Source organism: Polyodon spathula, unplaced genomic scaffold, assembly GCF_017654505.1.
Source record: "Polyodon spathula isolate WHYD16114869_AA unplaced genomic scaffold, ASM1765450v1 scaffolds_766, whole genome shotgun sequence".
NCBI lineage: Eukaryota > Metazoa > Chordata > Actinopteri > Acipenseriformes > Polyodontidae > Polyodon > Polyodon spathula.
In genome coordinates, this window is record NW_024472254.1 from 196144 (window position 1) to 221919 (window position 25776).

General features: G+C 45.8%; 2 protein-coding genes across 6 annotated transcripts in view; both read left to right on the forward strand.

Annotated features, from left to right (window-relative positions):
* The first annotated feature begins 1511 nt into the window (after window positions 1-1511).
* On the forward strand, window positions 1512-9048 carry ddx52 (DEAD (Asp-Glu-Ala-Asp) box polypeptide 52). Its single transcript, XM_041241382.1, has 15 exons — window positions 1512-1629; window positions 2597-2804; window positions 2985-3130; window positions 3566-3751; window positions 4264-4407; window positions 4626-4737; window positions 5071-5143; window positions 5894-6097; window positions 6462-6552; window positions 6700-6822; window positions 7011-7161; window positions 7454-7529; window positions 7632-7703; window positions 7861-7962; window positions 8082-9048. Exons 1-15 carry the CDS (start codon window positions 1543-1545, stop codon window positions 8158-8160), a joined length of 1854 nt encoding a protein of 617 aa, XP_041097316.1. The 5' UTR covers window positions 1512-1542; the 3' UTR covers window positions 8161-9048.
* Window positions 9049-12946: 3898 nt separating this feature from the next.
* synrg (synergin, gamma) overlaps window positions 12947-25776 on the forward strand; it is a 34636-nt gene continuing 21806 nt past the window's right edge. The window contains exons 1-10 of one of the 5 annotated variants that reach the window (XM_041241354.1): window positions 12948-13094; window positions 17612-17652; window positions 18712-18848; window positions 19742-19872; window positions 20534-20639; window positions 20975-21086; window positions 22081-22395; window positions 23188-23463; window positions 24510-24587; window positions 24858-25054. In XM_041241354.1, the coding sequence (XP_041097288.1) occupies window positions 13060-13094; window positions 17612-17652; window positions 18712-18848; window positions 19742-19872; window positions 20534-20639; window positions 20975-21086; window positions 22081-22395; window positions 23188-23463; window positions 24510-24587; window positions 24858-25054 (1428 nt within the window). In that variant the 5' untranslated portion in view covers window positions 12948-13059. Of the gene's footprint in view, window positions 13095-17611; window positions 17653-18711; window positions 18849-19741; window positions 19873-20533; window positions 20640-20974; window positions 21087-22080; window positions 22396-23187; window positions 23464-24509; window positions 24588-24857; window positions 25055-25776 lie in introns of all 5 variants that reach the window. The other 4 variants (XM_041241355.1, XM_041241356.1, XM_041241357.1 and 1 more) reach the window with 4 other exon arrangements.

Sequence of the window (25776 nt, forward strand, 5' to 3'; positions counted from 1 at the left end):
CATGGTTCTTAGTGGCTGGCACTAGGCAGGCCCTACCCGCACACATACCAGCTGTGCTGGGGGAGCCCCATATCACTCCACTAATAGGAAATGGGATCACTTTTAACTGCAGTTTGTTCTCTGGGATTCCCTGCCAGGCTGCTAATAATGACCTGTAACTGTTGCCTGTTTCCAATATTAACTCCATGCTGGGTTTGCCTGCCTTATAATCTGATAGGACTGTTAATGCTGCTACTGACAGCCTACATTGAGTCAGCTTCCTATTGCATTCTTAGCTCAGCCCTCTCCCTCTCCCTTATCTGATAAGTGGTCTTCTTCAGTGTCAGTGAAATAAGTGTATGCAGAACGAAGCACTGATTACACATGTGCTATGTGCTGGACTCATTACAGTGAGTGTTTGATTGAAGTCTCACCGCCTCTGACTGCATTAACCTACCCTATCTAATCAAGACACACCTGAGATTGCAATTGCCATACAGGAACAGCAAACCCGAGAGCTGCGATTTTTACAGCCTCGGCGAGAGATAAGATGTGCCCTCTTTCATTTCTTTTTATTGCACAATGCCAGAGTTCAGAACAGGGGCGAGGTTCGCGAATCAGAGGGTCAGGGATCAACGCTGTCTCTCTCTTCAGCTACTCTGCACCGTAACGTTTGAGCGACCTGCCATAACACCGTTGGCAGGGAGCAGGATATCAGACAGCCAGCCTGCAAGGTGGAGAGATCCTGGACTGATCCTCACTGATAACTGGAATTCCTCTGGGGTGGTTGTACTAGGAAGTGGACATTTACAAAGCAGTACTTGGTAAAGTCCTGGATCCAGAATCACCTGTCAACTGAGCGCCCTCCAGCCCTCTCTATCTGCTATCCTTCAGCCTATTGCCACAGTCACTGACCTGCAGCAACAGGGAGGATAGTTTGTTCTCTAAAACATTCATTCACTTTTTTAATGTATCTCCTGAAACCTGCAGTGCATCATTATGTATAATTCCAACACCTATTACAATACAAGCAGGGATCTTTTTTTTTTTTTAATACAATGGCCCCACCTAGTGGAACTAAATGTCGTTGCACTCTTAATGCACCAGGGACGGAAATAAGACTCCCGTTGCGCAACAGTTTGATCCATTCCTGTTTTTACTAGGAGTTTAATAAGACACCTGAGCTTGTTACCTGCACGCTGGGGCTGATAAAACTTGGAATGGGTGAAACTGACATGCAATAGAATAGTCTTATTTCCATCCCTGAGATGGCAAGAATTACTCTAAATATATATATATATATATATATATATATATATATATATATATATATATATATATATATATATATACACACACACACACACACACATTTTTCTAGTTATAGTTTTACACATGTGCGTGGTGTACAGAACTGTGCTGTAAAATAAAAAATAAAAACTAGTGCACGTGATACATCAGGGTTAACAGGCATGTTAATGGAACACCTATCCCAATAATCTATTGAGCTGCGTCTCGATTGGCCACGCCTGTGAGTTGGGTCGCCCATGCTGGTGAAGGAAGATGGACGCTTTCGACTTGTTTCGTAGGCTGGGAGCAGGGGCCAGGTTTGATTTGAAGAAGTTTGGCAAGGACGCCGAGAGGTTTAAGGTGAGGATGCAGTGCAGACGGCTAACCTGGGCGGATTGCAGGTCTTGTGTTGTGAGCCGGCGTGTTGCATGCCTGGAGCGGTATCGGCTGGTGAAGTATCTCCCTCCGGCGGTACACATGCTGGTTCACTCCGAGTGGACACGGAGTTAACAAAACCAGCGTGGCGGATCACTTAACGCTGTGTAATAAGCTGTTGTTTCTTCATGTACAAGAAGGTGTCTTCCTTGCTTGACGGTACCATTAGGTTATACACACAGGCATCAAAACAGAATCAGCAAAGCTCGTGTTCTGATCAGAGACCAGACGCAACATCCCTAAATAAAAACACATGACTGGTAATCGATAAACACCAGCATCGCGGTAGCGATGGAACTAAGACTCCCATTGCGTAGCAGTTTCGTCTATTCTTAGTTTTAATAATACACACACGAGCCTGTTACCTCTATGCACTGTGACTAATCTGGCTCATTTTAAACTCTTGAATGGATCAAACTGCTATGCAATAGTCTTATATCCGTCCCTGCTGTTGCATGCCGTATTTAGCAGGGTAAGACCCTCACTAGTTCTGCACCCAGGGCTGGTAGATATATTACTGAAATGACCAGGGGCCAGGAATCAGACCTTGGCTACATCTACTTTGAAGGGATTGCAGCAGCAGGAATAAGCCACACTTGTGAGTCTGTGGAGGTATGCAGCTATAGGGGAGGGGTCTGATTGCACAGCGTCCTGAGCATTTCAGTAATACATTGCACTGATGGAACTACTCCCACCAGGACTGTGTTTGTTGTAGATTTTGATGAAACATCCCATTCCTGGGCCATGGTCAAATTATAACATTTTTTAAAAGCCAATCAAAAAAACACTTGCCAGTACTCACTAGGACAATTCTGCGCAGGTTTCTGTATCAGTGCCACAGTTAAAGAATTGGAAACGGCAGCCCTGAGTCGTGTGTGTCTCTTTTGCTCAGGTGGTGAAATCCAAGAAAAGCGAGTGGACAGACTCCTCCAGCAGCGTGCCGGACTTCTTCAGCACAAACGGGAACAGCAGCGGCGTCCGGAGCAGAGATGAGCACCACGTGGGCTCCAAGCCGGAGACGGAGGGATCGCCCCCAGCCGGGAAGAGGAAGAGAGGAGCGGAGGAATCTGGAAAGCAAATGAGAAAGAATCAATCTCCAGGTGTGCAGTAGGGTTAATGCTGTCTTCCGCCAGCTAAGTTTTAGAAGTTGTTATCAAAGGAGAAATGTGGAAAAAAAAAAAACTAGGCAGAGGTCAGATGATTCTCCACGTTCTGGGGACCTGCAGTGTCGCCCCACGTGTGCCATGCTTCTTGTAGTGATCTTGTATTCCTTGTTAAAGATGATGAAGCTGACACTGGGGACTCTGAAGCCCCGGAGAGCGATGGCATCCTGTGGACATCCTCGCTGGATAAGAAGGCCAAGGGGCCGCCAGGAAAGAGCCAGAAGCCGTCCTGGAAGAGGCTGAAGCACCTCCACCAGGAGAAGGTAATGTGCCTCCCCAGTCTGCCTCAATCCCACGCACAGCCAAGTAGAGTTCATCGCTGGCCCTGTGCTATGGTTTGTTATGTACCTCAAAGGTAGTTTCAGCAGGAGAAACACAGGTATGGAAGTAAGACTCCTGTTGCAGAGTAGTTTCACCTGTTCCAGGTTTTAATACGAGCTTGATCAGCCATGGTGTATAGGTAACAAATTCAGGTGTGCCTTATTACACTCCCAGTGAAACCAGGAATGGATCAAACCACTTATTTCCATCCCTGCTCTTACTTGCAGCGGTAGGAGGTTATACCCTATTATATTCGGCCCTATATGATTTTCTTTTCCTAATGCTGCAGGTGTGTTTCTTTTCTTCGTTGTTGGCTCAGACCACTGTTGTAGGATCCTAACCCCTCCCAATGATCCGTTCTTTCTCTGTGCTTCCAGGTCAATGGTATCAGGCACAAGCATAAGATTTACACCCACGGCTCAGACCTGCCGGACCCAGTCACCTCATTCGAGCAGCTGCAGGAGGAGTACAAGGTCCACCCGCGCATCATCCACAACATCAAGGAGGCCGGCTTCCAGGCCCCCACCCCCATCCAGATGCAGGCCATTCCCGTCATGCTGCACGTGAGCGCACTGCCCTGGGGTTAGCGGGGCGCCGGGGGGAGGGGGGCACTGCAGACGTGCTTGCTAGACTGAGACTCCTGTTGCATAGCAGCTTCTTACCCACTCCAGGTTTTACTAGGGGATTGATTAGCCACAGTGTGCAGAGCTAACAAGCTCAGGTGTGTCGTCTTAAACGCCTAGTAAAACCAGGACTGGATCAAACCGCTATGCAATGGGAGTCGTATTGCTATCCCTGTGTTATTTTTATTCTACGTGTCTGAATGTGACATGAGATCCTTCTCACAAAGTTTTAAGTATTTGCAGTAGAGAGATAAATTTGTAAGAATTTCTTAGTGTTTCATATTTATTAAACTAGTATAGACTGTAGGTTTCTGTTAAAAATAACAAACCCTAACAATAAAACACAGAGAGAAAAACACATTCCACTAAGGTTTTGTCGGTGTGGCCCATAAGCTTTTGGAACAAATGCGTACTGAGTGTCCAGCTGGTCATTCTGTTCGTCTCTCTTGCAGAGTCGGGAAGTGTTGGCGTGCGCGCCCACAGGTTCGGGGAAGACGGTGGCGTTCTGCCTCCCCATTCTGTGCCACCTGAAGCAGCCCATGAACAAAGGCTTCAGAGCACTGGTCCTCTCCCCCACCAGAGAACTGGCCAGCCAGGTAGGCTTTCAAATCAGTGACATGGAGGGTGTCCTGGAAGAACAAGTGTGCCGAAGCTCATTCTCATAATTGCCTGTTGATGGGCAGTTGTTAAACAAACCCGCTCTTTGGTGTCCCGTCTCCTCTCATGTCATTGTTGGTGTCTGGCCTCAGTAAATGCCAGTTCCTGGAACGCTGTGGTGTCAGGCTGTGTACTGACTGCGCTGCTCGTCTCTCAGACACACAGGGAGCTGGTCAAGCTGTCCGACGGTGTTGGCTTCAGGGTGCACATGATCCACAAAGGGGCCGAGGCGGCCAAGAAATTCGGACCCAAATCCTCCAAGAAGTACGGTGAGTCTGACCCAGGAGAGAGAACGGTGCTGTTTCATTATTGCACAGCAGTTTCACCCATTCCAGGCTTTGATCAGCAACAGTGTAGCGGTAACAAGCTCTGGTGTGTCTTACTAGACTCGGAAAACCAGGAACGGATCAAAGCGCTATGCAGTGGGAGTGTTATTTCCATCCCTGCTATTCATATCGTACGTCTAGAGCCAAGCCGTTCTTCACACAGTGATGGCTGTCAGTATGGTCTTGGATGTTAAGATTGCTATTTATTTAAGAATATTGATTTTACAAGATGCAGGATTTTGTTTAACTAATAGCAATGTGTCTGCCCCCCCCCAGACATCCTGGTGACGACCCCGAACAGGCTGGTCTACTTGCTGAAGCAGGATCCTCCAGCAATCGATCTCAGCAAGTAAGCGTCCAGCGATTTGAAACTGAGAACGTTTACTTCTCATTGATTTCATTCATTTTGCAGCCCTCAGTTATTTTTGTATTATTCACAGAAGACAGTAAGTGCCCTCCTTAACACATTGACTCAGGCTGAACTGTGTGCATTAGGGTTAGTGATATAGTCAGGGTTAGGATTGGGGGTATTGATCTTAGTATTGGGGCTGTGATCTCGCTCCTTCTCTGAGTTGGGTTAGGATTGGGGGTATTGATCTTAGTACTGGGGCTGTGATCTCGCTCTGTCTCTGAGTTGGGTTAGGATTGGGGGTATTGATCTTAGTACTGGGGCTGTGATCTCGCTCTGTCTCTGAGTTGGGTTAGGATTGGGGGTATTGATCTTAGTATTGGGGCTGTGATCTCGCTCCTTCTCTGAGTTGGGTTAGGATTGGGGGTATTGATCTTAGTATTGGGGCTGTGATCTCGCTCTGTCTCTGAGTTGGGTTAGGATTGGGGGTATTGATCTTAGTACTGGGGTTGTGATCTCACTCTGTCTCTGAGTTGGGTTAGGATTGAGGGTATTGATCTTAGTACTGGGGCTGTGATCTCGCTCTGTCTCTGAGTTGGGTTAGGATTGGGGGTATTGTTCTTAGTATTGGGGCTGTGATCTCGCTCTGTCTCTGAGTTGGGTTAGGATTGGTGGTATTGATCTTAGTATTGGGGCTGTGATCTCGCTCTGTCTCTCTGAACTGTGTGTGTGCTCTGTGGTTCTCTGCAGCGTGGAGTGGCTGGTAGTGGACGAGTCAGACAAGCTCTTCGAGGATGGGAAGAGCGGCTTCAGGGAGCAGCTGGCTGCCGTGTTCATGGCGTGCTCCTCACATCTGGTGAAGAGGGCCATGTTCAGCGCCACCTTCGCCCCTGACGTGGAGCAGTGGTGCAAACTCAACCTGGACAACCTGGTCTCCGTCTCCATCGGACAGAGGTGGGCTTCATTCACGTACGACATGCTGTGGCAGATGCTGCTGCCCTGGGTCCCTAATGCTGTTGTCAAGGGGGAAGACTTGCACTGTGGCGCTGAATCTACCAGACAGCTAAAACCTATACAATGCAATCATATCCAGTCCTGAAGTCCATTCTAGGCTTGACTTTGAGCACTTTTTGCAGTCAGATCGCTCCGAGTTGGAAACCTGTGTGTGCTATTTTCAGATCTGTTGGGATGTCTTTTTTAACTGTGGTTCCTGAATGAGCTGCGATAGTCTCCAGTGCAGATCTCAGTCTGCCTCTTCAATGAGACCTCCCTAGGTCTAGCCTGTGCCTTCACTCATCTCCTCTGTCTCTCTGTTCAGGAACTCGGCTGTGGAGACTGTAGAACAGCAGCTGCTGTTTGTGGGCACTGAAAACGGGAAGCTTGTGGCAATGAGGGATCTGGTTAAGAAGGTAAGCCGCTGTTATACTCCAGCATGAGCCTTTTCAGAGGTGGGTATGGCAAGTGTTGTAAATGCACATCTCTCAATAGCCCTTTAATTGCCTCCAATGAGAGATTCTGTCTAGAATCTTTGTTTTTGCTGTTCATTTTTCCACCAGGGTTTTTTGCCTCCAGTGCTGGTGTTCGTGCAGTCCATAGAGAGAGCCAAAGAGCTGTTCCACGAACTCATCTACGAAGGCATCAATGTGGAAGTGATCCACGCCGAGCGGACGCAGCAGCAGGTACAGTAACCTGGAACCAGCACAGAGCAGCAATGTAGCACAGAGTTTCAGCTCCACTACAGGATTCTAGACCTGCTTTGTTTATTCGCTTGATAATCGCTTGATGCATGTGCTTGCTGCTTGAAATCCTGTGCATGTGATCGGAACAAGCATCCCTCGAAGTTTCTCTCCCCTCCGTTACCCTGCAGAGAGATAATGTGGTGAAGAGTTTCCGAGCCGGGAAGATTTGGGTGCTGATCTGCACAGCCCTCCTGGCCCGAGGGATTGACTTTAAAGGGGTCAACCTGGTGATCAACTATGACTTCCCCACCAGCTCAGTAGAGTACATCCACCGGATAGGTGAGTCTGACGCAGAATGCATTTACAAAACACACCTTCCAGTTCAGGGGTGGTAATAAGACTCCTATTGCATAGCAGTTTCATCCATTCCAGGTTTTACTACGAGCTTGATTATCCCCAGTGTATAGGTAACAAGCTCAGGTGTGACTTGTGTTTTACCTATACGCTGTGGCTAGTCAAGCTGGTAGTAAACCCTGGAGTGGATGAAGCTGCTGTGCATTAAGATCTTTATTTGCAGCCCTATGAACGGGGTTTAAATGCTATTAATTGAAATGATTCCTATGCTTTCCAGGCCGAACTGGAAGAGCAGGGAACAGGGGTAAAGCCATCACGTTATTCACAGAAGAGGATAAACCCTTACTAAGAAGGCAGGTTCCTGTTTTACTCTGTGATGATGACCTTGTGCTGACAGCCATGTTGTTTGCTGCTGCTGCACTTCGTGGTAAAATCTTGCTTTCTCTCGTTTCCAGCATCGCAAATGTCATCAGGCAGGCCGGGTGCCCGGTCCCTGACTACATGATCGGATTCAAAAAACTGCACAGGTAAGCATCACGTTTTAAAGGGGATGAAGCTGCTTATTGCATTAAAAACCAGGAATCAACTGAGCATAAGCTGCCATCTCTGGGAGGGGATCGGACATGGAATGTGGGAGAGGATTCTGTAGCTGTGATCCGAGTCCTGTCCTGTTCCCTCCTGCAGTAAACAGAAGAACAGGCTGATGAAGAGACCACCAAGGAGGGAGACGATCCGGACCACCCCACTGTACCTGATGAAGGGGAAGGGGAAAGGAAACGCGAAGCGGTAAGAGCACTGTGTGAACCTCCTCAGACACGAGAGAGAAAGAGAGAGAGAGAGAACGAGATGCTGATGTTTCTCTGAAACTCAGTGACAGCGCTGTGATTCTCTTGTTTCTTTTCCAGAAAACCAAAGCAGAAAAAAAACAAAGAGGAGAAAGCAGAAAAGGCCCCCAGCGCCCCCGCAGAGACGAGTGCGAGTTGACAGGGCAGCCCGTCACCGTCACGACTGAACGAATCTGGAAATGTATCGCAGCAAAGAGCAACCAAATAAAGCAGACCTGGGTCAATTACAGTTACAGCAGAGTTGTTTGAAATTGCAATCACAAAGCTATTGTGTTCAATTAGAATTATACTGCAATAATTATAATTACAATTACACTAAAAAGTAGCACAAACCGCTCCTCACATTAACATGCTTAACTCTGTTTCTTCTAAATAACCAGCAGTAATAATCACAGCTACAAATACAGAAATAGACTATTAAACAACTTTTACTTATTTATTTTAAAACAAATCGGGGTCACCAAAGGGGTTGAAAATACAAGAATAACGATCGAATGACAAATACAGGCGTGATTGAAACTGGGATCGATCAGTTACTTGAGATAATTATAATTGCATTTACGCAGGCATGCCCAGATTCAACCACAGTTACATTGCAATTAATTATGCACTGCACGATTCCAGTTATAGCGGTGCCCAGGTGTGATATAAAGATAACTACCCCAGTGCTGCAACAGCTCCTGGGGCAGGGCTCTGGGGTTTGCAGTGCCTGTAGACAGCAAGGCGCTGCTGGAGCTACCTCTACACTCTTTATATAGCAGTTCAAACACTGTGGGATAAGTGGCTGCTGAATGAAAGTGTTCATTACAGACAGAATCATTTTATACTTTGTTATACACCTTGTGTTACTGTTGCTCAGCAGACTGATAATTAGAGGTACAGTATGTATTTATTAACTGTAGTAAAACCAGATATTAGTCTGGCATTCAATAGGTGAGTAAAGGAGGCAGTGTGATTCAGCAATCAGAAATGTTACTAATGCAGGTTTCACTGTCATTAAAAAGCCACCTTCCTTCAAAGTCTGAAATTCTGTGTGGATTGTTTTTTTTCTGTAAAAGGGGGCTTGAGGTTTCTATGAGATTGCCTTGCTAAAATTAACCAGGCTCAGGGAATGTCGGCAAACCAGTCTAGCACCAAGATTGCAGCTGTGGCCAGAACTGGTTTAAACTGGTCAGAAGTGATACGTTTGTTTAAATAATAATAATACCGATATATTACAAAAGAGAAGGGATCTAATTTTTACGGAGATTATAAATGTACCACATACGTTGTGTCAGCATTAACGGAACCATCAAACCCCAGGGTGTCGTGTAAATATGCGATAGCCGTTACATACTGAGATGTTGCAGGGCAGTGTGACCTTCCACTGTACGTGTTTTATTCTTGGCTGTCGCTTTCCAATCTTACATTGCGCCTTCATTCTGTGTTTTAAATATAGCCACGGCACTTTGTGAATAACACTGAGGAGAGGAGCCCCTTTCTCAATAACACTGAGGAGAGGAGCCCCTTTCTCAATAACACTGAGGAGAGGAGCCCCTTCCTCAATAACACTGAGGAGAGGAGCCCCTTTCTCAATAACACTGAGGAGAGGAGCCCCTTTCTCAATAACACTGAGGAGAGGAGCCCCTTTCTCAATAACACTGAGGAGAGGAGCCCCTTCCTCAATAACACTGAGGAGAGGAGCCCCTTTCTCAATAACACTGAGGAGAGGAGCCCCTTTCTCAATAACACTGAGGAGAGGAGCCCCTTTCTCAATAACACTGAGGAGAGGAGCCCCTTTCTCAATAACACTGAGGAGAGGAGCCCCTTCCTCAATAACACTGAGGAGAGGAGCCCCTTTCTCAATAACACTGAGGAGAGGAGCCCCTTTCTCAATAACACTGAGGAGAGGAGCCCCTTCCTCAATAACACTGAGGAGAGGAGCCCCTTTCTCAATAACACTGAGGAGAGGAGCCCCTTTCTCAATAACACTGAGGAGAGGAGCCCCTTTCTCAATAACACTGAGGAGAGGAGCCCCTTTCTCAATAACACTGAGGAGAGGAGCCCCTTTCTCAATAACACTGAGGAGAGGAGCCCCTTCCTCAATAACACTGAGGAGAGGAGCCCCTTTCTCAATAACACTGAGGAGAGGAGCCCCTTTCTCAATAACACTGAGGAGAGGAGCCCCTTCCTCAATAACACTGAGGAGAGGAGCCCCTTCCTCAATAACACTGAGGAGAGGAGCCCCTTTCTCAATAACACTGAGGAGAGGAGCCCCTTTCTCAATAACACTGAGGAGAGGAGCCCCTTTCTCAATAACACTGAGGAGAGGAGCCCCTTTCTCAATAACACTGAGGAGAGGAGCCCCTTTCTCAATAACACTGAGGAGAGGAGCCCCTTTCTCAATAACACTGAGGAGAGGAGCCCCTTTCTCAATAACACTGAGGAGAGGAGCCCCTTCCTCAATAACACTGAGGAGAGGAGCCCCTTCCTCAATAACACTGAGGAGAGGAGCCCCTTTCTCAATAACACTGAGGAGAGGAGCCCCTTTCTCAATAACACTGAGGAGAGGAGCCCCTTTCTCAATAACACTGAGGAGAGGAGCCCCTTTCTCAATAACACTGAGGAGAGGAGCCCCTTTCTCAATAACACTGAGGAGAGGAGCCCCTTTCTCAATAACACTGAGGAGAGGAGCCCCTTTCTCAATAACACTGAGGAGAGGAGCCCCTTTCTCAATAACACTGAGGAGAGGAGCCCCTTTCTCAATAACACTGAGGAGAGGAGCCCCTTTCTCAATAACACTGAGGAGAGGAGCCCCTTTCTCAATAACACTGAGGAGAGGAGCCCCTTTCTCAATAACACTGAGGAGAGGAGCCCCTTTCTCAATAACACTGAGGAGAGGAGCCCCTTCCTCAATAACACTGAGGAGAGGAGCCCCTTTCTCAATAACACTGAGGAGAGGAGCCCCTTTCTCAATAACACTGAGGAGAGGAGCCCCTTTCTCAATAACACTGAGGAGAGGAGCCCCTTTCTCAATAACACTGAGGAGAGGAGCCCCTTTCTCAATAACACTGAGGAGAGGAGCCCCTTTCTCAATAACACTGAGGAGAGGAGCCCCTTTCTCAATAACACTGAGGAGAGGAGCCCCTTTCTCAATAACACTGAGGAGAGGAGCCCCTTTCTCAATAACACTGAGGAGAGGAGCCCCTTTCTCAATAACACTGAGGAGAGGAGCCCCTTTCTCAATAACACTGAGGAGAGGAGCCCCTTTCTCAATAACACTGAGGAGAGGAGCCCCTTTCTCAATAACACTGAGGAGAGGAGCCCCTTTCTCAATAACACTGAGGAGAGGAGCCCCTTTCTCAATAACACTGAGGAGAGGAGCCCCTTTCTCAATAACACTGAGGAGAGGAGCCCCTTTCTCAATAACACTGAGGAGAGGAGCCCCTTTCTCAATAACACTGAGGAGAGGAGCCCCTTCCTCAATAACACTGAGGAGAGGAGCCCCTTTCTCAATAACACTGAGGAGAGGAGCCCCTTTCTCAATAACACTGAGGAGAGGAGCCCCTTCCTCAATAACACTGAGGAGAGGAGCCCCTTTCTCAATAACACTGAGGAGAGGAGCCCCTTTCTCAATAACACTGAGGAGAGGAGCCCCTTTCTCAATAACACTGAGGAGAGGAGCCCCTTTCTCAATAACACTGAGGAGAGGAGCCCCTTTCTCAATAACACTGAGGAGAGGAGCCCCTTTCTCAATAACACTGAGGAGAGGAGCCCCTTTCTCAATAACACTGAGGAGAGGAGCCCCTTTCTCAATAACACTGAGGAGAGGAGCCCCTTTCTCAATAACACTGAGGAGAGGAGCCCCTTTCTCAATAACACTGAGGAGAGGAGCCCCTTTCTCAATAACACTGAGGAGAGGAGCCCCTTTCTCAATAACACTGAGGAGAGGAGCCCCTTTCTCAATAACACTGAGGAGAGGAGCCCCTTTCTCAATAACACTGAGGAGAGGAGCCCCTTTCTCAATAACACTGAGGAGAGGAGCCCCTTTCTCAATAACACTGAGGAGAGGAGCCCCTTTCTCAATAACACTGAGGAGAGGAGCCCCTTTCTCAATAACACTGAGGAGAGGAGCCCCTTTCTCAATAACACTGAGGAGAGGAGCCCCTTTCTCAATAACACTGAGGAGAGGAGCCCCTTTCTCAATAACACTGAGGAGAGGAGCCCCTTTCTCAATAACACTGAGGAGAGGAGCCCCTTTCTCAATAACACTGAGGAGAGGAGCCCCTTTCTCAATAACACTGAGGAGAGGAGCCCCTTTCTCAATAACACTGAGGAGAGGAGCCCCTTTCTCAATAACACTGAGGAGAGGAGCCCCTTTCTCAATAACACTGAGGAGAGGAGCCCCTTTCTCAATAACACTGAGGAGAGGAGCCCCTTTCTCAATAACACTGAGGAGAGGAGCCCCTTTCTCAATAACACTGAGGAGAGGAGCCCCTTTCTCAATAACACTGAGGAGAGGAGCCCCTTTCTCAATAACACTGAGGAGAGGAGCCCCTTCCTCAATAACACTGAGGAGAGGAGCCCCTTTCTCAATAACACTGAGGAGAGGAGCCCCTTTCTCAATAACACTGAGGAGAGGAGCCCCTTCCTCAATAACACTGAGGAGAGGAGCCCCTTTCTCAATAACACTGAGGAGAGGAGCCCCTTCCTCAATAACACTGAGGAGAGGAGCCCCTTTCTCAATAACACTGAGGAGAGGAGCCCCTTTCTCAATAACACTGAGGAGAGGAGCCCCTTTCTCAATAACACTGAGGAGAGGAGCCCCTTTCTCAATAACACTGAGGAGAGGAGCCCCTTTCTCAATAACACTGAGGAGAGGAGCCCCTTTCTCAATAACACTGAGGAGAGGAGCCCCTTTCTCAATAACACTGAGGAGAGGAGCCCCTTTTCTCTCTTCACGGCTGCTCGGAGGAGCTCTCGGCGGCTGACCCGGAAGCTCCTGCGTGTTTCTCGGCAGGGCTGACGCTTTCAAATCGCCTGGTTTGTTGTTGTAAAGATGGCGCTACGGCCGGGAGCTGGCGGAGGCGGCAGGTATGCTAAACGGGATTTCTTATTGAAACGATTGCACTTTAATGGTCTGTCTCGGATCGTATTGATAGCGCTGCTGAAGCTGTAATTGCTCAAGTATTTAAAACGAAATGGGCGCTGTCGTGTTGTGCGTTTTCCCCCCTACCCCTCAAATCGAGACAGTCTCCTCATTTGTTTCTCTGCTAAACCGTCTGAATTAGTGAATTGGCACATTTTAATCGTGTTAATAATAATAATATCCGCGCTGTGTCACACAGATGTGTTTTTCACTCACTTCTTTTCCCTCCTTGTATTCGTATTTTACTAGTCTAGGTATTTCACAGGCAGGTGTGACGGATGATTATTTGTTTATGTAATTTATTTATATTTGCTTTAAAACAAACAAACAGCAGAATGCGTATTAATGCAAATTAATATATTTTGTCATTGTGTATAGTATTTGTATTGTTGTTTTAATTCAATTTGCTGAAACACTCGTATTTGGTTTTTAAAGGATGCGAAGTCTTTCCCTGTTCAATGTAATGCTTCCCAATTTGATGAAATGATATTATTAAATAATGATCAGTTATATTAAGTTCTTAATTTATTTTGCAGACGCCTTTATCCAAGGCGATTTACAGGTGTTGGGAAGTTGTGTAATCTCGGATGATCATTCATTCATTCATTCATTTGTTATAAAAACGGATAATCTGCCAGTCTAGTGGTTTCTATTTTTTACAGATTACGCCTTGCCGGATCAGTCATGGTTTTGTCACATATTTCCTCTATCTATGGCATGCTAAGGCAGTTTGCTCAATACTGAAGTCATTTATTCCTGTCCCTTTAAGCCCTGCCGCCGTATAGATGAGTTGACTATTCATCATTGCCAGTTAAGAAAATAACACCAGTGAAAGTAAAACAAGCAACTTATTATGACGTGTTAAAAAGTATACATTGTCTTAAAACGTACACAATAACACGTGTTTTAGTTTTAAATCTATTTCCACAGGTGTGATTCAGGGTCGTGTTTTTGTCAGTAAATTGGTGACTCACTCATTTTAATGGAAACGATATCTTAATCACAAGTCTAGTAATTGAATCTAGTGTATTTTTGTAATAACTGATAATACAATAGTAACACACAAGTAACTTGTATTTTTTAGTTGATGATAAGGAAAAGGTTTGGGGCGTTTCCTTTGTATTGCAGCTGGTTCACCTGTATAATGTTTTTACTGTAGTGGGTGTTAATGCGATTTAATACACCTGTGTCCTTCCTGCTGGGGTATTGCTCCAATCCATTTCTTCCGTCTTTCCTAAAAATTAAACATACTGTTTACTTAAACAGTGGCGTCATTTCATGTGTGGCGAATTCGCTATATAATCTATAGTATAAACCTTTAGTGTATTTACTGATTGAAAAAAGTCAATAAGCACAAATTATTGTAGACCCTTCTATCCATTGAAGCAATTGTGATATATAAGAAAGACAACTGAGTTGCATGTGATTGAAACTTCACTGCAGCAGAGATAATTGACTGTAGGTTCAGTTGGACGCGGTACAGTTTCAAAGCATCGTGCAGAGGTGAGTGATCATGTTGTTAGTGTGAGGCTTCTGGCGCTGGGACGCTGCGTTATCTCCACCTGGGAGCATGCAGCAGACTGGGTAAAGAGACAGTGCAGGCAGAATGCTTTTGTTGCTCGATTCAGGGCATGGGTCTGGCTATTTTTATCTATTGAAAGTATTTCCATGCTGTATATACTCTTGCACTGAATTGAAATCTCTTTTCAAGTTCTACAAGTCAGGTGTGTTGACCTCGCAGTAGTCGGTGTAGCATTTTGGATGACCGCACTCCATTTTATAAAAATTCCTTGTTTGTGGACTATGAAGGTGAAATTATTTGTTTTTTTATGTAAGCCTGCTGCTCAGCTGGGAAACTGGAGCACGTTTGTAATGGTAATTCGCTGGTTCTTTGGGGACTTTTTCAGATATCATAGCTGCATATCAATTAGACTTTGCAGCTGTGCTGGCATTTTAATTAAGCATCCAATCTTGAACCCCAGCCTGTACAGGAGCTGTGACGACACCCACGTTTTTAGCTGGCGTTTTTACTGTAACTGTCGTGCTTGATCTGGGTGTCGGGGCAGTGGCATCACTAGCTTTTACATGCCCTGGTGTTCAGAACTGGGGATACAGCAGTTAAACGCCCATTGCGTTGCAGTTTGTGACCTGCGTTGACTCTGTGCAGAGAGAGTCTTGTTGTATTTCTCTCCATTGCATTGCAGTTTGTGACCTGCGTTGACTATGTGCAGAGAGAGTCTTGTTGTATTTCTCTCCATTGCATTGCAGTTTGTGACCTGCGTTGACTCTGTGTAGAGAGAGTCTTGTTGTATTTCTCTCCATGGACATTGCATTGCAGTTTGTGACCTGCGTTGACAGAGTTGTATTTCTTGTTGTGCAGAGAGAGTCTTGTTGTATTTCTCTCCATTTGCATTGCAGTTTGTGCCCATTGCAGTTTTGTGACCTGCATTGACTCTGTGCAGAGAGAGTCTTGTTGTATTTCTCTCCATTGTTGCAGTTTGTGACCTGCGTTGACTCTGTGTAGAGAGAGTCTTGTTGTATTTCTCTCCATGGACATTGCATTGCAGTTTGTGACCTGCGTTGACTCTGTGCAGAGAGAGTCTTGTTGTATTTCTCTCCATTGCATTGCAGTTTGTGACCTGCGTTGACTCTGTGTAGAGAGAGTCTTGTTGTATTTCTCTCCATGGACATTGCAGTGCAGTGTCTGCATAGAAGTTATGGCTCTGAAAAAAGGTATAATGAACCAATAGCTGTGTTTGAAGGTGTTTTATGTACAGTAGCTGTTTTAAAATTTTATAAGATGAAAGATCCCTAGCTTATGAGTCCCCCCCCCCCCCCAACACCTGAGGATTTTACAATTCATGATTCTCCCAGCAACAAGTCTGTGCTCGCGAGGCTTGTAAATAATTTAAGACCCTTCCAGAAGGAGCCGTCAGGATCTCTTAAATATTTCATTCCCTGGTCTCCGTTTCCCTTGTGTAACGGAGTAGAATGTGACTCGTGTGCAGATCTAGTGACAAACTCCCGCTGATACCAGCTGAAACGAGAGCGGAGACGGGGGCCAGCTGGAATGAAGCTGATCGCCAGGCTTGTTTATTTCAGATGTCCATATTGAAAATTGAAGTTTACAATAGTTTTTAAGTTTTTATTAGTTTTTTTAATTGACACCACAAATATATTCTTCAGGGATTTACTGTACAGGTTATCTTTTAAAGGGAGTGATGAGAATACTGTCTTTTCTAAATGGCTGAGATCCTGCATTCTAATGTTTCCCCCTCTCTGCTCCAGTATGCTCATGATGGCTGGTTAATATCAATCCCTAAATATCGCTGGCTGAAGCAGGACAGGTCAGGCCGGTCAGTCTGACTGTTCGGACACCATAGTCCAAGCTTTCTATCCTTTATAAACCTGCATTGCTTTCCAGTTCACTTCTCAAAGCCCCTGCTCGTCTCTGTGCAGGATCCTGGTTTTGAACAAAGTACGTTTGCTAGTGCAACATCATTTGATGTCGAGACCTTGTAAATTCCTATTTGCATGATCCAGTACTGTCACCCACTTTGCCATCAAGTTTACAATCCTCAAAAGCCAGCGTTTCCCTAAGCATATGCATTATGTGAGCTTGAGTTCTTTGTTTGGTTAAATTATTGTAGCTTGTCTTCATACACAAGTAGTTTGGCCTTGCGTGGGTAAAATAAATGAATAAATAGTTTTCTAATGCTATGCACTTGTAAAGTGTAGGTTTCACCTCCCTTTGGCTGCTTTGTAAACCTTGGTTTTTACTGTTTGTGGCGAATGCATCACTCAACTGCTGTTCGCACTGAAAGGGCTGCAGCACTGTGTCACCACTGACAGGTTGCAGAAGCGTCACAGGATTGTCAGAATGACTGAATGCAATGTGAAGCGACTGGGGCGCAGCTGCCCGGAGCTGTGTGATGAAATCGTGTTTTGGGTTTGTACCATCTGAAAGTGCAAACTCCCTGGAAGACGTTCTGATGAGTGTAGAAGTTCCAGGAGTGAAAGCGAGCGTGGTCTTTGTTTCTCATCCTGCCAGTTTAACCTGATGTTGACTCGGGACTCTAGTGTGTGTCTGATCCGTGACAGCGGCTGAATGATTTATTGTCATCGTTATCTTTTGTGTTTCACTCAATACATTATTTATATTATTATTTCTGCTATTGTCAGTAGTGTGTAATGTAAATCATAACGGTTGTTTTTAAGCCCATTCACATGTATGCCCGTCTTGAATGCCCCCATTAGACTAGGATATATCATCATCTTCACCTGGGCTGGCGTGATTGAAGTTTTCATTGCTGCTGTCTTGTCTTAACTGCAGCACTCAGTCCTGATTGTGCAGCTTGCTGCTGTAACCAACCCATCGCCAACATGGGATTCAGAGACTAAGGAAAATCAATAACCTGTAATGCTTTACAAAGAGTAACCTGGTATTTATTCTTGCTTACAGCTTCATGTTCCCTGTTGCAGGGAGCCTTGGACCTTCACAAGGTGAGTCTGACTGTTGAGACACATCTCCTAATAGAAAAGGTCCTGGATGATGTTACCCAGCATTAGTGAGATCATGCTATAGCGTTCAGAGTAAGACAAGCACGGCAATTCGACTACATGTGGCTGGGTTTTGTGTGAAGAAAAGTACCATTGATTCATCCTTCCAAGAGCTACTGTGTCTGCAACAGTCTGATGTCTTGCAAGACGCGTGTGCATGTGGAGCTGATTAAAAGCCAATAGCCCTGTGATTCTGTCTCATTAGCTGTGAGGTAATTGAGCTGAATCAGACGATTATTAACGAGCCGTGCATCCTGCTTCGCTGAAGCCGTTTTCAAACCTCTTCTCTGCATTTTTAAATAGAAAAAAAAATGTTAAACTCAAATTGCCTAAATGCCGAAAACCTGTCTCTGTTGTACAGCTCTGAAGTGTATTAATACAATAATCTGGAACAGACTGTAGCAGCGCTGATGCATGATGATGACAGATGAGATGTTACTGAAGCAGAACCCCACAGAGAGCCCTTTAAAGTGCTTTACACAACACAGTAGTAATCATGGTGTTTGATGGACAGGGCGTTGGGACAGTGCAGTTTGAAACAGCGTTGATTACGTACAAGGCAACAAAAATAGATTTGAGACAATTAGCTGCTCTTTATTCAAGTCAGTGTTTAACGCTCTTGTAAATGAGGTGGCGAGAAAGAAAAGTTCTTTAATTCCTGTGTTTTATTGGAATGGGCTAGTGTTTAAGAGAGTGCTAACCTTGTTAATAAACTATCTCCTACTTCTTAACGTTAATGCTGGACCCGCACCTACTGTGCTGAGCACCTTCTAGTTAACTAACCCTGAACTCTTCAGATAACTGTCTGTAGTTAACATGGTCTGATTGCTTCTACTGTGTACCATAGGGCCAGTCATTCTACATTGCAGTGCTGTCTTTCAGAGGAATTGCTTGTTTTAACAGAATTAAAGGGGTACCAGTGATAACAAGGAGGAGCATTTCTATACTCCCAGCCATGTTAATCTGGTGTTGGTTTCTCAGAGCCTAACCGTTTGGTTTTAGGGATGATGCCAATGCAGCAGCAGCAGCAGCAGCAGCAGCCAGGCTATCCCATGATGCAAGTGATGCAGCCGAACATGCAAGGCATGATGGGTGTGAACTTTGGCTCTCAGATGCCCCCGGGCACCATGCCAATGCAGGTAGGTTTTGAGATTTTTAATCCTCTTTAATTCTGTGGGAGGAACCCGTGGTGCCTCTGAACAAGGGAGGTGTGCTCATTGCAGGGGAGAATTAAGTAAAGCTGGTCTGGTTCGAAACCACGGTGATCTGGTCTCATCTTGCTGGATTCAGAAGCTCTTTTGAAGCACTCTGAAATACAGACGAGCTGTTCCTGGTGTGTGCTGTTTTCAGAAATCGTGACGGGTCTTGTGACGGGCGTTCACATCACCCAGACGCTCTTTGCCCAATTCTTGCAAGACCAGCCTGATTCTGCCAGCAGCACACACTCATGCAAGTAGAGCACACTGAGGTGATGCACTAAGCCTGGAGCGTTGGAGTTTATTATCTCCTGGTGTTTCTAAAAAACCAAAGCAAATCAGAGGGCTTGTAGTCAAAGGGGTTTCACTGTTTTGTTTGATCAAATATTCTGAATTTTGGGTGAATTATTTAAAGGCTCAGTGAAGAGAAAGACTGGGGTGGGGAGAGAACAAACTGCCTTTCTTTCTTGTTCGGATTCTTCCGTGAAACACATTTCAACGGCAGTATTATTGCCAAGTTATTTAGTAGAAACCAAGTCTAGACCAGCGTTGCTACAATTAATCCTTTTTCAGTGTTTACCTGTTGTATGATCAAGTGCTGAGGGATGGGAATACAACTCCTATTGCATAGCAGTTTCACCCATTCCAGGTGTTAATTTGAGCTTGATTAGACGCTGTGCATAGGCAATAAGCTCAGGCATGTCTTATTATTAAACTCCTAGGAAAAGCAGGAATGGATCACACTGCTATGCAATGGGGGTCTTATTTCCACGCCTGGTGTTGAAAGCTTGGTCGGATTGCCCGGTTGTTGCATTGTTTGCGTTTGGTTTTGACAGGGGGGAATGCCGATGGGATCCATGCAGGCTGCTGGGATGCAGTACATGGGACAGCCTCAGTTCATGGGAATGACAGCCCCGGGTCCTCAGTACATGCCGGACATGCAGAAGCAACTCGCAGAGGAGCACCAGTAAGAGAGACAGATTCCTCACATGGTTCTGTGACCATGTGTTACACTTTGTCATCTTGGCTTGTTGTAAGCATTCGTACTATTGCATTGCCCAGACCCTCTGAATCTGAAATGTTCTGTTAGACGTCCGGCTGATGGTGTTTCTTGCATATTAAAATAGGAGCTGTGTATTAAGATAGCTCCCGCTGGTACGACAGTTAACGTGTGACTACTTCTAATATCATCAGAACAGGCAGACCAGTGTCCCACCTCTTGGGAAGATTGCAGCAGAGAGATGTTAAGTTATAGGCAGATGCAGCAAACGCATTCGGCTTATTTCCCAGACCCTGATTAGTACTCGTCTTGGACTTGCTCATCAGAGTTAGCTTTAGTTCTAGTCGGGGTCTGTGAAACCAGGCAATTGTGGCCGCTTGGACGGCACCCTCGCAGCCGTGCTTGAACTTCAGATACTGTCTTGCATCCCTGCCGAGAGCCGTTCCAGATGAGCGCTGTGCCGTTCCAATGGTTGCCCTTCCCTTCCTCCTGCAAGTTCCCTCGGGTCGGTGCCTCGCTGGTAGGAAAGACTCACTGATGTAGTTTGCTCCGCAGTGCTCGCTGGTGGACACACCCCTTTTGATTTTCCGCTAAGCCGAGGTGCTCCTGTCTGCCCGTGTCTCTACAGGAAGCGCCTGGAACACCAGCAGAGGATGCTGGAGGAGGACCGGAAGAGGAGGCAGTTTGAGGAGCAGAAACAGAAACTGCGACTCCTTAGCAGCGTCAAACCCAAGGTACAAACTTTCAGCTACCGGAGAGCAATCGCTTTCAGTGTGTGCTCTGAGCGGAGCGCTATCGCATAGTTCAGAACTCTGCTGGGACTGCAGTCAAAGCTGCTGTGCCCCATGTTCAGGCTGGTTCCTTCAACGTTCTGTGAGCCTGATATGCATCCCCCTGCCATGGTGAATGTTTTCCACACTTCTGCTCACCTACAACTGTGCAGCAAAGTGTTGTGACGGAGGGGTTAAGATTTCAGTTTCGTTAGCTAGAGTCGACTGTTCCGGGGAATAAATAAATAAGCCTGTGTTGAAACAAGCTGAAATAAACGTGGCTGTGCTTCCTCGTTCAGATGGGGGAGAAGAGCCGAGACGACGCGCTGGAGGCCATCAAAGGGAACCTGGACGGATTCAGCAGAGACGCAAAGATGCACCCGACTCCCGCCTCCCATCCCAAGAAGCCAGGTAGCGGGATTCAGTCAAGCCAGCTCATTAGCACGGCCGCTGCTTTTAATGAGTTTATTTTATCTGTGTCTGCTGCTGCTGCTGCTGCTGGCAGGAAAGGCCACGTTGTGTGGGAGTCAGGGCTCCATGTGGATACTCTGAAGCAGTGCTTATTCATCTCATCTTGCCAAATGCTGTTTTAACAGGAAATGCCACATTAGCATTTTGTGAAAACCTTGAAAAAAAATATAAATGGTACCCCTGAAGCAAAATGTGCATAGATCACTGCGGTTCTGGAATATCTCTGCATAAAATAGTGTTTGGGCTTCCAGAATATATCATTTTTAATTCAATGAATGGTTTTGGGTTTTCTTTTTAGCGTTGTGATCTGGAGCAAGAATGTGTTGCTTCTGAAAGGGGTTAAAGTAGCAGAAGTTGGTGTACGACACTGCGAGAGCACTAGCACCCAATCAACAGCAAAACCAGTTTCTATTCAATAGTGTGGAGGAAGGGGGTCCTAGCCGCTGACTCGGTGTCATGCCATGGGTAGCTTTATTTCAGTATGTAGACTCATCTGTATGTACTTCGTTTCCATTGGTTGACTGGTGATTGATTGGTTTTCTGTGTTGGTGTTCATTGTCTTTTTAGAGTAGATGGAAACTTCATGTGTTTGCTGATTTACTTGGGGACCATTTTAAACAGGGATGGGAATGAGACTTCTGTTGCATAACAGTTTCACCCATTCCAGGTTTAAATGCATGCTTGATTAGTGTGTAAGGAACAAGCGCAGGTGTGGCTAATAAACACGGTAAATCCAGGAATGGATCAAACCGCTATGCAATGGGAGTTTTGTTTCCATCCCTGTTTAAATTAGTTTTTTTCTTCTTGGTACCTGTAGTTACTTTACAGTAGTGTGATGCTTTCTGCTTTGTAGGTTTTCATCTTTACGTGTGCGTGGTGCGTGTGTGCGTGTGTGCCATTTGTTGCCATTGTCATTATTTTTCCATTTTTACAGACATGCCACCATCTCATTCTACTGCCTCCTCCTCCTCCTCCTCCCTCCTTTCCCAAACCCCTGCTTTTCCTGAAGACGACGATGATGATTTTAGTGACTTTATGCAGGGGCCGGTTGAACCCATGTCCTCTGCCACCACCACCACCACCTCCTCTTTCCAAACTTTCCAGCCCGACTCCTCGGGGCAGGCAGCAGTGCCCTCACACCCTGCCCCCCCTCCCCAAGCATCCCTGCCCCCTGTACCTCTTGGTTCAGCGGGACATCCCCCTTCTGTCCCTACTTCTACTACAAGTTCCCAATCTTCTGCGCTTAAAGGTAACACTTTTGTTTCTTTTTCACCTTTTAAACAAAAGCAAGATTATAGGAATAAAGTACAGATTTTGCAGAAATGTTGATTCAGCATCGTGGTTTTAAACCTTGTGCCAGGTTTGCTAAGCTTCTATAAGTGGTGATTTAAAATAATAATAATAATTCACATGCTTATGTTATGCTAATGGAATACCCAAAGCAAGATATTGTTAACCCATGAAATGCCATTGTCCTCATTTGAGGACCGGCTACTTGTGTGTGTTTTTTTTTTTTTTTTTTTTGGGAGAATTCAACTGGCATCTACCGGTTATTTATATTTTCTCTTTGACTGCATTATGATAACTTAGTCTAATTTTGTTAACCGCAAAAGTTAACTGCAACTCTTAATACTGCAAATGTAGCCCTTCAGGTGCTTTTATGACAACTCAGTATAAAATAAGAAGCCCAAACCTGAATGATGCATTTCCTAGTGTTTTTCCTCCCCGCAGTGATGATAAAGCTCAGTTTCTATGGGTCGAGCTTCATAGCCAGTGTGAAGTTTTACTGGTTTGATTAGAGGCGTGTCTAACTGGACGCTGAAAATATGTAGTAAACATGTCATTTCTACACTTCTAGAACTTCTAGAATGGTAACGTGTTGATTTAGAATGTATCAAATTACATACCGCTTGTGTGTGTTTTTTTTTCTTCTTCAAAGAAATGTTTGGTGCTTTAGTGGTTCTGTGAAGTGCGTAAGAAAGCAAGTGTTGCCTCTGCCCGTGTAACTGCAGCAGCTCTGCGCTTCCTCTCCTCCGTTTAGGCCCGTCTTTGAAGGAGAAACTTGTTTCCTCATGTGATTTAAGCGCATCCAAACAGGCCCAGGTTCACTTTAAATCCTCCCAGCCTTTGGCTGAGATGGGCCACAAAGCACCGGTCTCTGCCCATTTTCAGCCCAGCACTAAGGCGAGAAACTGGGGCATTGCCGACAGTAACCTGAGAGCTGCCTTCACTGTGGAAGCCCCACCTCCACCACAGCCTGCCTCCACACCAGCAAAGGTTCTGGCAAACGAAACCCATTTGACCGCTGAAGAAAGTGGTGAGAACGTTTTAAGAAAGAAATTCAGCTTCAAAACAAGCAAGCTAAAATGAAAGCACCCCCTCTGACTTCTTTTCAGTCCTTTCTTTTAACTGCAATGAAATCACGATCGATGCCTATCCTGCTTCTGCTCATTATTGCATTCTGTTATTATTTTTTTACTAAAAATGTAAAGATCTCTGCATGATGGTTTTAACAGGGTTTTTGTTCTATTTGAGCTGGTTCACCTTCGCCACCATTGCGCTGTATGTACGTAGCTCCTGGTGCTGGACAGGTGGAGAAAATAACAAAAGCAGGTTTTTCACCTTTTTAGTAGCTCACGGCTACAAATCCCTGAACTGAATAAACAGGGACCTTGCTCATTCCCCTTCACTGTGTCTGCTCTGAAGGCTTAAAACTGCTAGAATGAAAACCATATTCTCCTGTGGGCTGGAAGGAAAAAAAAAATCATCAGTTTGAAGGACTTGCTTATAAAAAGGAGCAGCGCTCCTCCGATAATCTTGAACCTGATAAAACATGCTGCCAGAGTCTCTTTAAAGGTGAAAACACAGCAGACTAATCATTTTACACCAAAGGCAGTTTGCTGCTCTATTTGCGCTTCCTTGAAGTGAGTACTTCGTTTTGATTGCATGCATGCATTGTGATAGATGAGGGATTGTACCGTCGGCTGCATGTTTTCACCACAGTGTATGCAAACGCAGGCAGCTTGCTCTGCCCCTTGGACTGTGCTTTCAAGACATTATAGTGGTGCGTTTAATTTTTTTTGAGGTACATGCCACTCAAATACGTAATGCATATGCAAGCAAACAACCTAATCAGATGCTTCCCGGATTCCGAGCTATGCTATAGACTTGCTGATGTCAAACAGCTTGACTAGCGGCGACTGTCTCCTGGGTGACATGGCAAGGTGCAGAACCCACACTTAACCTGGCAGCCAGCAGAGGTCATTCTTCTCTGCAGGGTCTGTCATTTGGGAAGCGGGGCTGCCAGTAATGTTCCCCTCGCTGATCTTCACCTGGTTAACCTCTGTGCTCTGTTGTTTGTAGGCGTGGGAGTGTTCCCTCAACAGGAGGCTATCCAGCCAATGGTGCCTGGCTGGCTGTACAATGACAGTCTCGTTCCAGGTAATCTATGAGTATGTTAACCTGCTGACACAAGATGTACAGCAGCCCTGGTTTTTTGCACCTGTAGTTGTAGTTGATGAAAGGCATGTTAATATGCCAACATGTTTGGAAGCTGGCAAGCAAAAGACTAGCAATATGTAATTGATATTGAATGCTGTAACGATCGGTCCATAGACCTGAATATACAGGGATGGAAATCAGACTCATTATAAAAAGCTTTCTCGTGCCGAGCAATCCTCCTTGTGTCAAAACCTGCTTGTGTTGAAACAGACCTGTTTAAGAAGGTGCTGGAGATCACAATGACTCCTTCGGGAATCGACACAGCGAAGCTCTACCCCATTCTGATGTCCTCGGGCCTGCCCAGGGAGGCGCTGGGGCAGATCTGGGCGTCCGCCAATCGCACGACTCCGGGGAAGTTGACGAAGGAGGAGCTGTACACTGTGCTGGCTATGATTGGTGTGACTCAGGTACAGTATGAAATTCACCTGCCTCCCAGCCACCGGCCCCCAGCTGAAACGCTGGTCTGCTGAGACGGCCTTCGAGTCTCTGGCCTTTTTGTCATTTGTCTTCTCTCTTTGCGGTTCCATGCACAGAGAGATGGGTAGGGAATCCATCGCAGAGACTGGCTGTATCATAGTTAAATACATCATTGTTAAATAACTGGGAAGCATTTGTGCAGCTTCTTGTAATCTAAGAGTAACATTTAAGGGGCCAGCCTGATATATATAGAGCTAGCTATCAAGTTGCCCCTTTTAAGTATATATAACGCTCACTCTTCCGTTCCTTCAGATGAGGTTGTTAATATGAGACTAGACCGTAATTAATAATTCAGACAGACATTGCAGTCTCTCAGTGGAGATAAAGAAATAGTTTGGCAGACAGTGTTGGTTTTTAATAAATCAAGAACCTGGAGAAGTTATATAAGAGAGAAGCACAGGACATGAAAGGATTGCTTTGCCAACCCACAGACTAGAGGAGAAGCCGGTCGTTATGTAATGGATGAATCATCGTGCATTGCTTTTATAACTCCATTTATACTGTGGTGCATGACCTGGGTGTCCTTTTAAAAGAAGACCTTCATGCATGTCTCCTTGAAGTCTGAAGCTGATCATAAATGACACAATGGTTTTTGTCTTGGCATGTGTCATATGAACCAGGGCATGGTTTTCGGAAGGCTGAATCGACTCTC